Source organism: Cryptomeria japonica, chromosome 5, assembly GCF_030272615.1.
Source record: "Cryptomeria japonica chromosome 5, Sugi_1.0, whole genome shotgun sequence".
Taxonomy (NCBI): domain Eukaryota; kingdom Viridiplantae; phylum Streptophyta; class Pinopsida; order Cupressales; family Cupressaceae; genus Cryptomeria; species Cryptomeria japonica.
In genome coordinates, this window is record NC_081409.1 from 665,153,323 (window position 1) to 665,168,620 (window position 15,298).

Here is a 15,298-nt window from a genome sequence, read left to right on the forward strand (position 1 = left end):
AACTTAATTTAGAAGATAACTCATTGCAAGGAAGCCTAACTTCCACATTGCATCATTAGCATACAACAAATATTTCTTCTGAAAGTTAGTATTTCTGTTTGATGTTCTCACTGTTTGTCTACAGGAACTTCCTGCTGCATTTGTTTCCTTTAAGTCACGAATTAGTGCAACTGTTGCTGCACAGGTTCGTCAATCATCAAATCCCATGTTGTGGATGACAGAGCTGGCACCTGAGCCTGAAGATGTTTATTGGTCAAACCTTTCTATACCATGTAGACAGTTATGGTTTCGTAAAATTGTGGTTCTTTTGGGATCTATTGCTCTTTCATTTGTATTCTTTATTCCTGTCGCATTTGTACAAGGCCTTTCACAATTGGACCAGCTACAAAGATATTTTCCTTTCCTCCATAAGGTTCTGAGAACGTAAGTAACTTTGGGCAGCATTATTTTTTTTTTCCCAAAATGATATTGAATATGACATAAAACCCACAGATTCTATTTTTGTTTAAACAATTTTTTGCTTGCTGTTATAAAGCGTACACCTTTTAAGTATGATTGTGCAAAGGGATTCCATTGAGTTATAATTCAACTGACAATGATACTTATGATCCTGTAAATTTTGAGGGCTTGATTGTTGACACGTGTACATTGTTTACATATTATTATTCTAGTTCATAGTTAATTACTGTACTATCCAGACAATTAAAGTGAGGCTGAAGATAAATAAAGTCTAAACATTAAGGTTTCCTTATTCTTTACTTGAACCAATGCTAAAATTCCAGTCCTTTATAATGACGGCCATGAATAGTGACATCTCTGCTACATAATATGATGTGAGTAGCATCATCAAACTTTTTTCTTTTAAATTATACCTCCGTAATGAACATGACCAAGCAAAATATTTGTTTTGAGGCCCTATAGTCACTATCTTGAAGATTTGAAATATTTGGTGGCATTAAACAGTAGAGTTTTTGTGTCTTAATGCAGGTGAAATTAATACAAATTATTTTCTTATGACATTAATAGATTATAGGCATAGGAGGTCTAATTCTTGTCTTGGTTTGAACTTTTTGTGTTTCAGTCACCCACCATACTAATAATTGGGTTCCTTTTGTTGACATTAATTCCATAATTAAAGACTCAAAACCATTTATTTCAACATGCCATTTCTATAAATCTAAAAACATTATCTGATTCCAAGGATGCTGTAGGATGTTAATGTACTTGAAATAACCTTCCCGATACTTTTCTTCTTCTTTCTCCTTTCTTTTTTTTTTTTTATCAAAACTAGCAATTTTCACAATTCGATTTTAGTGGTAATTTGCAAACATTTACCAAGACAAAGTCTTAACAGTTCCGATTTCGCATATTGCTGTTATTATAATTTTACTTCATATCTCACGGTCTTATAAGGGAATATTCACCACAAATTGTTAAAAAAGTCTTTGTTTTATTTTATAATCAACACTCCACTTTCCAAACTGCTGAAAATACATTTTATTTCAAAAAATAATATTTATCAGTAAAGTGTAAATTAACAAGTACCCAGGCACCAAAATGCCTTCAGCTGATAACTCACAAGCCTCATGTCTCTTTTCAAATTGGAGTAGTTTGTCTGGTCGACCAATATGGATGACAACTGGCAAATAATAAGATATCCAACTTTAATTAAGGATAGACCCGACATCTATTAATCTTGACTCCTCTTAAGGCTGTAATAGACTCTTACAATCCTCTAGCATTTACTTGGAGGTCTTCTGCTACAGTAGACACCTGGTTTATATGGGAGTCAACTATTGAAAATTCCAAATCATCTCTTAACTGGTAGAAATCCAGCTAGGATTTCCTAGGGGTGCAACAACTGGTGTAAACTTGTAACCACAAACCTGTCAAAAGTCACAATTCACTGTTCTTGAGGCTCACTACTTGGCTTCCAAAATGGCATTTAACAATCCATATGACCTAAGTAAATGAGGCATGACCTTCAAATAACCCGTCATGACCCTTTTAAACACTTATGCAACCTCCCAATGGCCCTATGACCCTTGCACGACCTGTCTAGTGCCTCCCTTCACTATCACAATTTCGTAAAATGCTTCTTGTAATTCACACCATAAATACGGGTATTTGCTAGTGTTTATGTCTTCCACAATGGCATGAAATAGAATTATGAGCGGTAGCTAATGAAACTTGAATAATTAACACCAATATAAATTGTGGCGTCTGGTAGGTATTTCATGCCCTTCTTTCCCAGCTTGATCAGCAATGTAGTGTAAAATATACATTAATACGAACATCAAGAAATCACATCTCATCACTCATGTATGACAAATATATGTTTTGGTTGCTAGGACGTTGGATACATGTTAAGAGCATTGTAATGAATGTATTGCCTCATGAATAAAAGGAGTAATAAGGTGCTTCTCATTTGTACTTTGGCTCAAGGTTTCATGCCAACTGTTTGCTTAAATTATAGTCAGCTGTAGGTGTGTGATTCTTGCACTTAATCTTTTATTATTGCATTGGTAAACAAAAATACATCTTGCACCATCACCCTAGAGGCTTATAGTGTTGATTGGTAGTCATCCTTTGACTATTCTTTGTGGTTTATGCTTCCAAACTCAAGTCTGAAAAATTGCAATAGTCTAAATAGCATAACACGCAAGTTATATTGCAGTTTAGAAACCGCATAACACGCAAGTTATACAGACTGAGACTTGGAACAGCAGGCTGCCAGCTAAGTGTTTGACGATATCCCTTGCATTTTTAGTCCTATAACAACAGGGGATGTTTCAGCTGTATCAGAGCCAAGATCCTGCCATTCTGTGATTGATGAGTGAAAGGGAAATCAGATATTATAACAGGGAACATCGGAGGCAGCAATATCAAAATCCACAGGTACCTGAAGTTACATTTTCAGAAGCCTTGAGAGAAAGAGAAAAAGATAAGGAAGCTCCAAACATGGCGGAAGATGATAAGGATGCTAGAATCGAAAGGAAGTTCGACACCATGATTGACATGATGTCATGACTGCTATGAAAAATGGAGCAAACACACAATAATCAACAACCTAATCCAAATCAAAATCATAATTCAGGGGAAAATAGTGGTGTTCGTGGGAGTAGTGGGAACAATGATGTGGAAGGAAGAGATAGAGCAGTCGACCAGCATGATGCCTACACTAGAGGATCAACCTCTAGACCTCTTTTTCTTACCTTCACTCCACGAGAGGAACAACCACATGTTGCTGCCCATGTATCTTATGTGGATGAAGCACGATAAGCATATCTAGAATATACCACCTTACCTCCTGAGTTGAGAGATATGTGGTCATTTGATTAGTTCATGAACCAAAGGAGTAGGAGAAATGGCGGGAGGAATGATTATCACACTCCAGCACGGACTGATTATCAACATACTCTTGGGAAGATTACCATGCCTTACTTTGATGGGAATGACAAAAGTATAGCAAGAGCATGGGTACATAAGCTAGACAATTACTTGTCATTGAGACCTATGCCCGAAGAAGATTCTATCAGATTCACTACACTACATTTGGAGGGTGCTGCTCATGAGTGGTGGTACCATGGATTAATCACATTGATCATAATCACATCACCACTTATGCAAAATTCACGGACAGGTTGATAGAGCGATTTGATCGCAAGGATCCAGAGATGTACTTTAGAGAATTGGCACAGCTGAAATAGGTGGGTAACTTGGAAACATATATCGGTAATTTTCAGAGATTATCTGTTATGGTACCTAGCATTAGCGAAAGGAGATTGGTTGTCTTGTTCATGGAAGGTTTGATGGAGCCACTAAGAGGCTGGTTGAAGGCTTTTGACCCATCTACACTACAAGAAGCAATGAAGAAAGCAAGGAGTTTGGATTTCACAGCCCCTAAAACAAAAGTTCGCATAAAGAAACTCCTTTTACCAACAATGAGAGTCCTCAACAACTTGCTGATAAGAATAAGAAATTATGCTTTTGGTGCAAGGAGCCTTACAACAGAGAGCATGATTGCCCCTTGAGGCCTAAGGGCAAGGCGAATCGTGCAATGTGGGTGTATTATGAGGATCCTAGTTCTGAAAATTCAGATTAGCCAGTTGTTTCAGGAGACAATCAGGGTGGAAATGCTACAATAGAGTTTGAGCTGGATGGGAATCTATCTCATATAGCTTTATTTGTTGACGAGCAGGGTGAGGTTACTTTCCGATTTGGAGGATCAGTTGATGGGCAGCGTTGCATTGCTTTTCTTGACATTGGAACCACTCATAATTTTATTGATGTACTTGTGGCTCGATGCAGGTTGCAAACAGAGGATTGGAAGGGATTTCGAGTTAGAGTTGCAGATGGATATACCCTCATGTGCACCAAACGGTTATGTGGTCTCACCTTGCAGCTGAATGATTATGAGCTACAAGCTGATTTTTATGTGGTCAACATGGGGGCAGCAGATGTAGTTTTGGGGATGAAATTGCTCCAAGACATAGAAGAATTTACCCTCAATGTACCTAAGTTAGAAATGAAATTTAAATCAAATAACAGGGATTATGTGTTTAGGGGAATCGTAGATGGGAGAGCTTGGACTCTATCTCTCTTTGTGGGAAGAAGAGCAGGAAGAAAGAACAAGTGGATATGCAGGAGGATCATGAGATGGTGGATAATCCATTGTTTGAGTTTGACGCTACATGGTTGTTGGATAATGCACTCTATGATTTGAATGTGGATCACTCTCTTGATAGTTACGTATGGTATGTTTCTAGTATATTAGGATTTCAGACAGGTCTCATGGAGAAAAATTCAGAAGTGTGCATAGTGAGGAGTTTATACAGCTTCACCTTTGATCCTCATGTTCATGACTTATTTCAAATGCACAATTCAGGGGCACATCTGATGAATGGTTTATTTGATGGCACACTTCCTACAGAGGATGGGAGCAAGAATGGTCAGTTACTTGACTTGCTTCCTCATGAAGATTATACTCCTGCAACACGTGATGAGGTGATTGAGTTGGCTTAGTGGATTCAGTTGATAGTACAGGAGTTGTGTGGTGATCTTAGGGACATTACACGGATCTTCCCATGGGATCCAGTTGGGAGAGAATATTCTTGCAGCCATGATTTCTTGGGGACAAGCAATTTCAGGAGGGGCGGATTGTAATGTCCCCATTTTTGGAGAGGAATTAATTAATTAATTTAATTAGTTAAGTTGTCCAAATTATTATTATGGATAGCTTAATTAATTATTTTAATTAATAATATGAAGTTAATTATTTATAAAGTTATCAAATAAATTAAAAATTAAAAGATAACTTTATATTTAATTAATTTAATAAGGTTAATTGAAAATTTTATCATAAAGTCACTTAAGTGAAATAATATTATTTTAATATTATTTCTAGAAGCTTCTGGAGATGAGCTGAAAAAAAAATATAAAGGGAGATCTAGTTGAGCTTCAAGGCAACTTGGGATTGGATTTTGATATTGATTGTGTTTTGTGGAATCAAGGGGTTTTTGCAGAATATTATCTTTGGGAACGGAAACTCCCATTGATAGTATAACTGAGGGAGTGAAAGATCTTCTGAGGGGTTGCAGTTGAGTGGGAGATAATTCAGTCTTCCATATAGTGTCTATTGAGATTTGTTGCATCTTCAAGATAGTTGGTTTCATGGTGTGATCAGCACATCATCTTGGGTCACCTAAAAGCATCGATATTCATTGGAGAAGAAAGGCAGTTTATTAGAAGATCATTTGGAAGATAGCCGGCCAAGGAGCAGGTTTGAGACAATACGAATTCTTTCCTCCAAACCCACGACTTTGCCCTTATCTCTTCATTGAAGCATCATAACTTTCATTGGAGGTTGGTGCTGGTTTTGGGAGCATAAGGCGATACATCATAGGAGCTTTTAAAGAGGAATAAGTGTTGTTGCAGTAGTAGTAACAAGTCTGAAGCTAAACCGGACTGCAACCACCATTGGTTCAATTTTGCTAATTGTTCTTCGGATAAACATTAGACCTTGCACTTGGGAATAGTGCTTTGCTAGGGGAAGGTCAACGAATATTTTAGGAGACAAAAGAAGATGTTAGGAGCTGGAAATCAATCACATGATCAGACCCCATGACAACAACAGGGGCGATTCTGAGGAATAATTCAATTGGGCATATGTGAGGGCACCAAAAGTTTGGATATTGATTGCTTCTTCAGTCACAAGGCAAGGCATTTATATCAGGTTCCTTTTGTGAATGCATGGTAGCTACGGTAAGATAAATGATTGAATGAGAGATAAATGAAGTCTCTCATTCAATCATTTATCCTATCGATTATACTATTAAGAAAACTTCAAGCTATTTTATTTTATAATCATTCCTCACTTATATCAATATCGATAATCATATTATGGCATGGCACATTGGTGATAAACGATAGTTATCAGGTTAACCATCTATCCCGATCTATCTCGGATGTGTTCCCAGCAAATGAAATAAGATTATCGAGTTGCTATCGGGTGGCATAGTATTCACCGTTTGATATATACAACCTTTAGTTAGTGATTGGTGTCGGTTAACATAGACACCGATTACTATCGGTTAATATGCCATGCCAAACAACATCAGTAAATACCGATTGGCATTATGTTACGTGAACCCCGATTAATATTGGGCTGGCAAATAATTAAAACACTGGTTGTTAACATATGCAAAGGAGTGCGATCAAGTAGTGTCTTGATCGGTCATGTCCATAAGACATGACCGGTCAAGGCACTGCTTGATCCTCCCCTCTCATATATATATATATATATATATATCATTTGGTATTTGTGAAGAGGATATTGAAATCGATAAATACTCTTACCTGCCAAACAAAGAAGATAGTCAAAATTATAATAGAGATAGATAATACATAGATATAAAGAATAAAATTAGAATACATCTTGCATATTGAATTGTAAATTGAACAACATTTACATGATATCAGAGCTATAGTTAAATTGAACATGAGGTTGTTCAATTTTACGTAAAATTCAAATCAAGCATATATTCAACATCTCAATCCTATCAATGGCTAGCGCTATCAGATTTGAAGACAAACTCGGAGGAGGTGATGACTTCTCTGCATGGAAATTCAGAATTCAAATGATTCTAAAAGAAAATAAAGTCGAATCATTTGTGAAGACTGAAACTGAAGAACCTGAGACTGAACTTGACAAAGCAATTTGGAGAGAAGGAAATGATAAGGCTATCAAAATCATAGTTGATGGGGTAAGGAACAACATTATGCCCATTATAAGGAAACGTGAAACAACCTTCAACATGTTAAAAGCACTTGAAGATGTTTTTGAGATATCTAATGCCAGTAGAACCTTGGCTCTAAAAAGAGAAATAAATCACATAGCCATGATAAAAGGAGAATCAATCAATGCCTACTTCATGCGAATATCTGCCCTAAGGGATGAACTGGCAACCCTTGGATATGAGATCCAAAGCAAAGAATTAACCCTCATTGCTCTAGATGGGTTGCCTAGCATATGGGAAACATTTGTCCAAGGCATCAGTGCAAGGGATAACTTCCCAAAATTCAATAGGCTAAAGACTGACTGTCTCCAAGAGGAATCAAGGCAAAATAAGAAAGGGATCAAACAAAAGAATATAGATGAAGATCTTCAAGTTCTTAATACGAACTCAAATAAGAAAGGCAAGCAGAAGCAATTCAGGAAGAGAAAAGGTCGTCACGGCAAGAACTCCTTCAAGAAGGACCTCTCTCAAATTCAGTGTTACAGATGTGACAAATTTGGGCACTATGTTACCAAATGTCCAGAAAGAGCTAAACAGGCCACATTTGCCAAAACAGGAAAATCCAAAAGGGAAGAAGACTCCGAGAAGTATGTACTGTATTCAGCACTCACAAATCAAGCATCAAATAAAGTGAACTCCTGGGTGATCGATAGTGGCTCATCCAGACACATCATAGGATTCAGAGAAGTACTAGACTCAATGAAAGAGGAGAATGATGAGGAAGTAACGATTGGAGATGACTCTACACACCCTGTCAAAGGAGTTGGAACCCGCACCATCAAACTAAAGTCGGGTGTATCATTACAACTTAGAGGAGTGCTATATGTTCCAGGCATCAAGAGAAATCTAGTCTCAATATCAGCACTGGAGGACAATGGATACAGAGTAACCTTCATGGACAACAAAGTATTGGCTTGGCCAAAGAACTCATCCATCAAGAAAGCTAAAACAATTGGTCACAGACAAGGCTATTTGTATGAGCTATGTACAGAGCCCAACTTAGCCCTAATTCATGAGATCACAGATGCCAATGAAATTAGGCATAGAAGACTAGGCCACCTAAATTTTAGAGCTTTATCATCAATGGGAGACCTTGTCATAGGTCTACCTAAGTTAAAGCAATATCATTCAGGGGCATGCACAGGATGTGCCCTAGGTAAAAATACTAAGGGTGCTTTTTAGAATAGTACTAGGAAAACAAGTAAAATTTTAGAGTTAGTTCATTTTATGTATGTGGACCTATGTCCATGCCTTCATTGGAGGGATTTTTGTATTATGTAATATTTGTTGATGACTACTCTAGGAAAACTTGGATCTACTTTCTGAAATGTAAAGAATCAGAAGAGATCCTTAATAGGTTTAAAGAATTCAAATCACTAATAGAGAACTACTTAGGAAATAAAATTAAAACCCTAAGAACTAACAATGGGGGGGAATACACATCAGAAATATTTAAAGAGTTTTGTAAAAATTTAGGGATTAAGAGGGAGTTAACAATACCTTATAACCCCCAACAAAATGGGATAGCTGAAAGGAAAAATAGGACAATAGTTGAAGCTGCCAAAGCTATGATTCTTGATCAGAATCTAAATATCAATCTTTGGGCAGAAGCAACTAGCACTGCTGTATATATTCAAAACAGATGTCCCCACTCTCATCTTGAAGATAAGACCCCTGAGGAAGTCTTTACTAAATCAAAACCTGATATTAGCCACCTTAGGATATTTGGATGCCCTGTCTATATTCATGTACCTAAGGAGAAAAGATTAAAACTAGAGCCTTCTGGGAAAAAAGGAATCTTTGTAGGATATAGTGAAACCTCCAAGGCTTACAGGATCTATATACCTAGTCAAAAGAATATTGAACTAAGTAGGGATGTGATCTTTGAAGAAGACTTAGCCTTCAAAAGAGCCCAAAGATCTCTAGACCTTGAAGTCTATATCCCCACCCCTAGCATAGATAGAGATCCTACTCCTGAGCTTCAGAGGGAGAATCCTGAGGAAACTATAAGTGAAACTCAAAGTCCACCTAGAGAAAACCTCAAGAAAAGACCACTTTGGGCCACCAAAACTATAGCAAAAGCTCAAAAGTTTGTTGCTCCTCTAGGAACCTTCAGGGAAAGCCAAAGGCCTAACAAATTCACTAGCTATGTTGCCCTTATGAATGATCTCTCTAAAGCCGAACCAAACAATGTATCAGAGGCTCTTGAACATCAAGTATGGAAGGATGCCATGTCTGAAGAGTATCAGTCCATTATGAAAAATGATGTTTGGGAGATTGTTCCTAGGCCAACTAAGAAATCTATTGTTTCATCTAAATGGTTTTTTAAGATCAAACATGTTGCAGACGGTAGTATTGAAAAACACAAGGCTAGATTTGTAGCTAGAGGGTTCTCTCAAAGAGAAGGAATAGATTACGAAGAAACTTTTGCACCTGTTGCCAGATATACATCAGTAAGAGCTGTATTAGCCATTGCAACAACTAAGGGGTGGAAGGTACACTAGATGGATGTTAAGACAACATTTCTAAATGGTGAGATCTCATAAGAAGTCTATCTAGAGCAACCTGAAGGGTTTGAAATTTATGATGCAGAGTCTCATGTGTGCAGACTCAAGAAAGCTCTCTATGGGCTTAAATAGGCTCCCAAGGCTTGGTATGAAAGAATTGACACCTATCTCTCAGGACTAGGCTTCTCTAAAAATGATGCAGATCCTAATCTCTACTACAAAAGAAATAAAGGTGATATGCTAATGTTGATTTTATATGTTGATGACTTATTAATCACAGGAAATGATCATCTTATAGATCAATGCAAGAAAAATCTATCCAAAGAATTTGATATGAAGGACTTAGGACTCCTTCATTATTTCCTAGGATTGGAAGTATGGCAGAATTCTGACAACATTATACTAAACCAAGGAAAGTATACCTTGGATATACTGAAGAGATTCGTAATGCGAAACTGTAGGCCCATGACCTCTCCTATGGAAACCAATTTACATAAACTTAAAGAAGCAGCAACAGAGTCACAACCCACTGACTCTACTCAATACAGACAGATGATTGGGTCCTTGATGTACTTGGTGAATACAAGGCCAGATATCTGTTATGCAGTTAATGCCTTAAGTCAGTTCATGTGTGAACCTAAGGAGATACACCTGGTTGCAGTAAAGCACATCATGAGATACCTAAAAGGTACTCTAAACCTTGGTCTCAAATATGAGAAAGTTGACATAAACCTACATGGATTTACAGATTTAGATTGGGCTGGAAGTGTAACTGACAGAAAAAGCACCTCAGGGTGTTGCTTCAGTCTGGGTTCAGCCATGATATCTTGGATCAGCAGGAAGTAGTCCTCTGTAGCACAAAGCTCCACCGAGGCAAAATACATTGCAGCTTCAATGGCTGCTCAAGAGGCAGTATGGCTTAGAAAGTTGCTTGTGGGGTTGTTTGGAGAACCTAAGAAACCCACTTTTATACACTGTGACAATTAGAGCTGCATAAAATTTTCAGTTAACCCAGTGTTCCATGACAGATCCAAGCATATTGAGATCCCATACCACTATGTGCAAGATATGGTAGACAAAAATGCAATTCAATTAGAATATGTTTGTACAGGAGATCAAAACGGCAGATGTTCTGACCAAACCTCTTTCCAGGGTGAAGGTTGATCACTTCAGAAAAGGTTTAGGTATGATAGAAAGGTAATGTGCTTTGTAATTTGTATTTACATATCAATAAGATGTTTAATGTGTAAACTTCTTTGTCATGATAGGACATTTTGGATTTTTATCCCCTAGGTTCATATCTAAGAGGTGACGATATTTCAAGATAATGAACACTTGTATGGAGACATAATAAGGTGACGATCTTATAATGTCCAAACCAGTTATCATGTTGGATCTCTGGTGTATCATGGATGAGCCATGATTGTGTTGTGGTAAAACATTTATATGAAATGTTAGTGCACCTACCACAACTTGGATAAAGATGAGAATTCAATATTTTCTCATATGATTATCCTTAAGTATTGCGTGCTTAGGCAATACTGATATCACGTGCTAAGGTGATATCCTATCATCACAAGATTGATGTGATGGACTTTTGTATCACGTGTTTAGGTGATACTTCATATCAGGTGATTAGGTGATATGATTTCCTAGAAAGTTAGATTGTGTAAAGAATGCTAACTATCATTTAAATTGTGATGCTTGATACACTACTCTCATTTATCTTAGCTAGCTAAGAGAGAGTGTTAATGCATGGTAGCTACGGTAAGATAAATGATTGAATGAGAGATAAATGAAGACTCTCATTCAATCATTTATCCTATCGATTATACTATTAAGAAAACTTCAAGCTATTTTATTTGATAATCATTCCTCACTTATATCAATATCGATAATCATATTATGGCATGGCACATTGGTGATAAACAATAGTTATCAGGTTAACCATCTATCCCGATCTATATCGGATGTGTTCCCAGCAAATGAAATAAGATTATCGAGTCGCTATCGGGTGGCATAGTATGCACCGTTTAATATATACAACCTTTAGTTAGTGATCGGTGTCAGTTAACATAGACACCGATTACTATTGGTTAATATGCCACGCCAAACAACATCGGTAAATACCGATTGGCATTATGTTACGTGAACCCCAATTAATATCGGGCTGGCAAATAATTAAAACACCGGTTGTTAACATATGCAAAGGGGTGTGATCAAGTAGTGTCTTGATCGGTCATGTCCACAAGACATGACCGGTCAAGGCAATGCTTGATCCTCCCCTCTCATATATGTATATATCATTTGGTATTTGTGAAGAGGATATTGAAATCGATAAATACTCCTCTTACCTGCCAAACAAAGAAGATAGTCAGAATTATAATAGAGATAGATAATATAGATATAAAGAATAAAATTAGAATACATCTTGCATATTGAATTGTAAATTGAACAACATTTACACCTTTTGGCATTATTCTCCTTGTAGTTTCTTGTTGTATGCAGACCTCCATTGCTGCCATGTGTATTCAGAATTTCTGAGCATTCAGTGATTGGATGGTAGGACTTTGGATACATGTTAAGAGCATTGTAATGAATGTATTGCCTCCTGAATAAAAGGAGTAATAAGGTGCTTCTCATTTGTAATTTTCCTGAAGGTTTCATGCCAACTGTTTTCTTAAATTACAGTCAGCTGTAGGTGTGTGATTCTTGCACTTAATCTTTTATTATTGCATTGGTAAACACAAATACATCTTGCACCATCACCCTAGAGGCTTATAGTGTTGATTGGTAGTCATCCTTTGACTATTCTTTGTGGTTTATGTTTCCAAACTCAAGTCTGAAAAATTGCAACAGTCTAAACAGCATAACATGCAAGTTATATTGCAATTTAGAAACCGCATAACACGCAAGTTATATTGCAATTTAGAAACCGCATAACATGCAGGTTATACAGACTGGGACTTGGAATAGAAGGCTGCCAGCTAAGTGTTTGACGATATCCATTGCATTTTTAGTCCTATAACAACAGGGGATATTTCATATTTCGCCCTTCACCTAATGAAATTTGGGCCTTTTGGGCAAATTGTGCGACTTTACTTGGTTTAACTTTTTCTCGCAAAACTGAAACGGTCCGAGTTTGGCTTTAAATGTCTTATCACTTATGGAACTAGGGATTTTTGGTCAAAAAGTGCGACTTTTGTGGGTTTGACTAAGGGACTCGGGTGATTTAAAAGAAACGAGTGAACCTTCTTTCTTTTCTTGCAAAACCATCAAAAACGTTGAATTTTGTTGCTATGCCATAGTTGAAAAACTCGGACTCACCACGGACTCGGCAAACCAAAAATTTGGAATCGAACTCAGACTCGTGAAAGACTCGGCAAAAAAAAAAACCATAGTTTTACAAAAAAACATAAAGAAATTAATGCATTTAGAGAACATATGAGCCATAATTGAAACATTACACATGTCACATACTCATAGTTTCAAACTTTCAACTCTAAAATGTATAATACCAAGATTTCTTCAATGCTAATTATTCTTTTATATGGAGCCTAATCAGACTCAGAAGTTAAATGTTCCCTACTTCCATCGGCGCAATTTCCCCCTATATTTTTTGACAGGGGTTTGGGGGCAGCGCCCCCGTTGGGGTCAAGGGCCATCGCCGAAGGATCCTGAAATTTGACTAAGTTTGGAAAATTGAAGAATCCTCCAAAAACTAGATTTTGCATTATAACTCCTGGAGGTCCGAAACCACTCTCAAACATCCTGATAGTATATATGGAATATAACTTAAAGTATAAGAAAATCTTTCTTCTTTCTTATACTTAAATGTTATATTCCATATATGAATCCTGACAGAGAGACCAAATTTTATCACATGTTTCGGCCTCTTTTTTTAGTCTACCCGAATTTTTATAAAGGCATCTTTTATTTTTCACTCCCTCAGTTATGCCAAATGAAGGCAATTTTTTTAAAAAAACTCAATTTTAAAGCTTGCATGACTTTTTTCTGGGTCGCGCGAGTCCATCTGAAAGACTTGCGAGTCCATGCAAAAGACTCGCGCGAGTCCTTGCAAAAGACTCGCGAGTCTTTCAGATGGACTCGCCAGGACTCGCCTCGCGAGTCCTTGGCGAGTCAACTCGTGGCTCCCATGGACTCACGAGTTCGTGGCGAGTCCACGAGTTTCAAAACTATGTGCTACGCCATCTACTTTAATGAATTTTGGTATTTTTTATTGAAATGTGCGATTTTGGTTTAAGTCTTGCAAAATATGTAAAAATACTGAACTTTTGCTTTTGCCCTCTCTTAGTTAAGTGAACTTGAGCCTTTTTAGTAAAATGCACGATTTTCTTGACTCTCTTGTCTGCAAATTTGGCTTTTTAAGTGAAGTTTCAATGCCTTTTGCAATACTCGGCCTTTGAAGTGATGATGTGATCTTTTCTATGTTTGTAGCAAAACTCCTAAAATTGTCGAACTTTGGCTTTATACGCCCTTTTGCAAGTTAATTCGGGCTTTTGAGTGAAAATATGTGATTTCATTTTTCTTACGAAATAACCAAAAATGCTGATTTTCCTTTTATATGCCCCTTCTTTTTCCATTTTTACTTAGTCAATTCAATTAGAAAGAGGGGGGCGGGGCGAAGGGAACTCAGCCTTTTGAGGCAAAATGTGAGTTTTGCACACTTCTCTTTCAATGACACATTGACTCTTTGGAACGCCCCCTTCCCGAGACTTAAATCATGCTTCGCCATTTCCAGGACTTAGGACCTTTGATCAGTTTCAAATTCCAAATTGAATCATCTTTCCAAGTTCTTCTTTCTCATTCTTGCAATTTACTCGGCCAACTAGACAAAATTCCTATGCATGACCTCAATGAGGCAAACAACAAAGGGGGACCCTATCGATGACAGGGAGTGTGTGCAAAGCACAATACTAGGGTACTTTATTTGACAAGGAGAACTCCACCATATTGAGATACTGAAGTTGCTATTGGGTACAAGTAGGTATTCGCTAGACTTCTCAAATCTAGAAGTGGTGGATAATGTTAGGAGAGAGTTTGGCATGTTCATCTCAGGAAAAGATCATAGTCCTCGTGCTATTAATGACTAATCCAAAATGGATGCTTGTACATGGTGGTACCTCCATTTTCAAGATTATTTGTTCCTCCAACCTCTTGCGATCAAGATTCTATCACAAGTTTTTTTTTTTTAGCATTTGTATTGTAGACTTTAGCACAACATCTTTTTTTAATTTATTTTGCATTTAATATTTTTAAGTTTTGTTGGTTTTCTCTTCAATTTCAATAGGTTGCAAATTTTTGTTCTGAATAGAATTGGAGTAAATGCTCCTTTATAAACCTAGTGAAGCATAATTGGTTGGCTGCAAAAAAGGCAAAAGACTTGGTTTATGTGCATTCCAATATGCGTTTTCTATCACATAAGCAACACTAGTACAAGGATGGGTCAACAAAGCAATGGGATGTAACCGT

The 15,298-nt window shown here is 37.1% G+C and overlaps 1 protein-coding gene across 3 annotated transcripts in view; it reads left to right on the forward strand.

Annotated features, from left to right (window-relative positions):
- Positions 1-15,298, forward strand: part of LOC131074988 (CSC1-like protein RXW8) — a 165,110-nt gene that overhangs the window by 131,893 nt on the left and 17,919 nt on the right. For all 3 annotated transcript variants that reach the window (XM_058011741.2, XM_058011743.2, XM_058011742.2), the window contains exon 7: positions 125-423. In XM_058011741.2, coding sequence (XP_057867724.2) covers positions 125-423 — 299 coding nt within the window. The remainder of the gene's footprint in view (positions 1-124; positions 424-15,298) is intronic.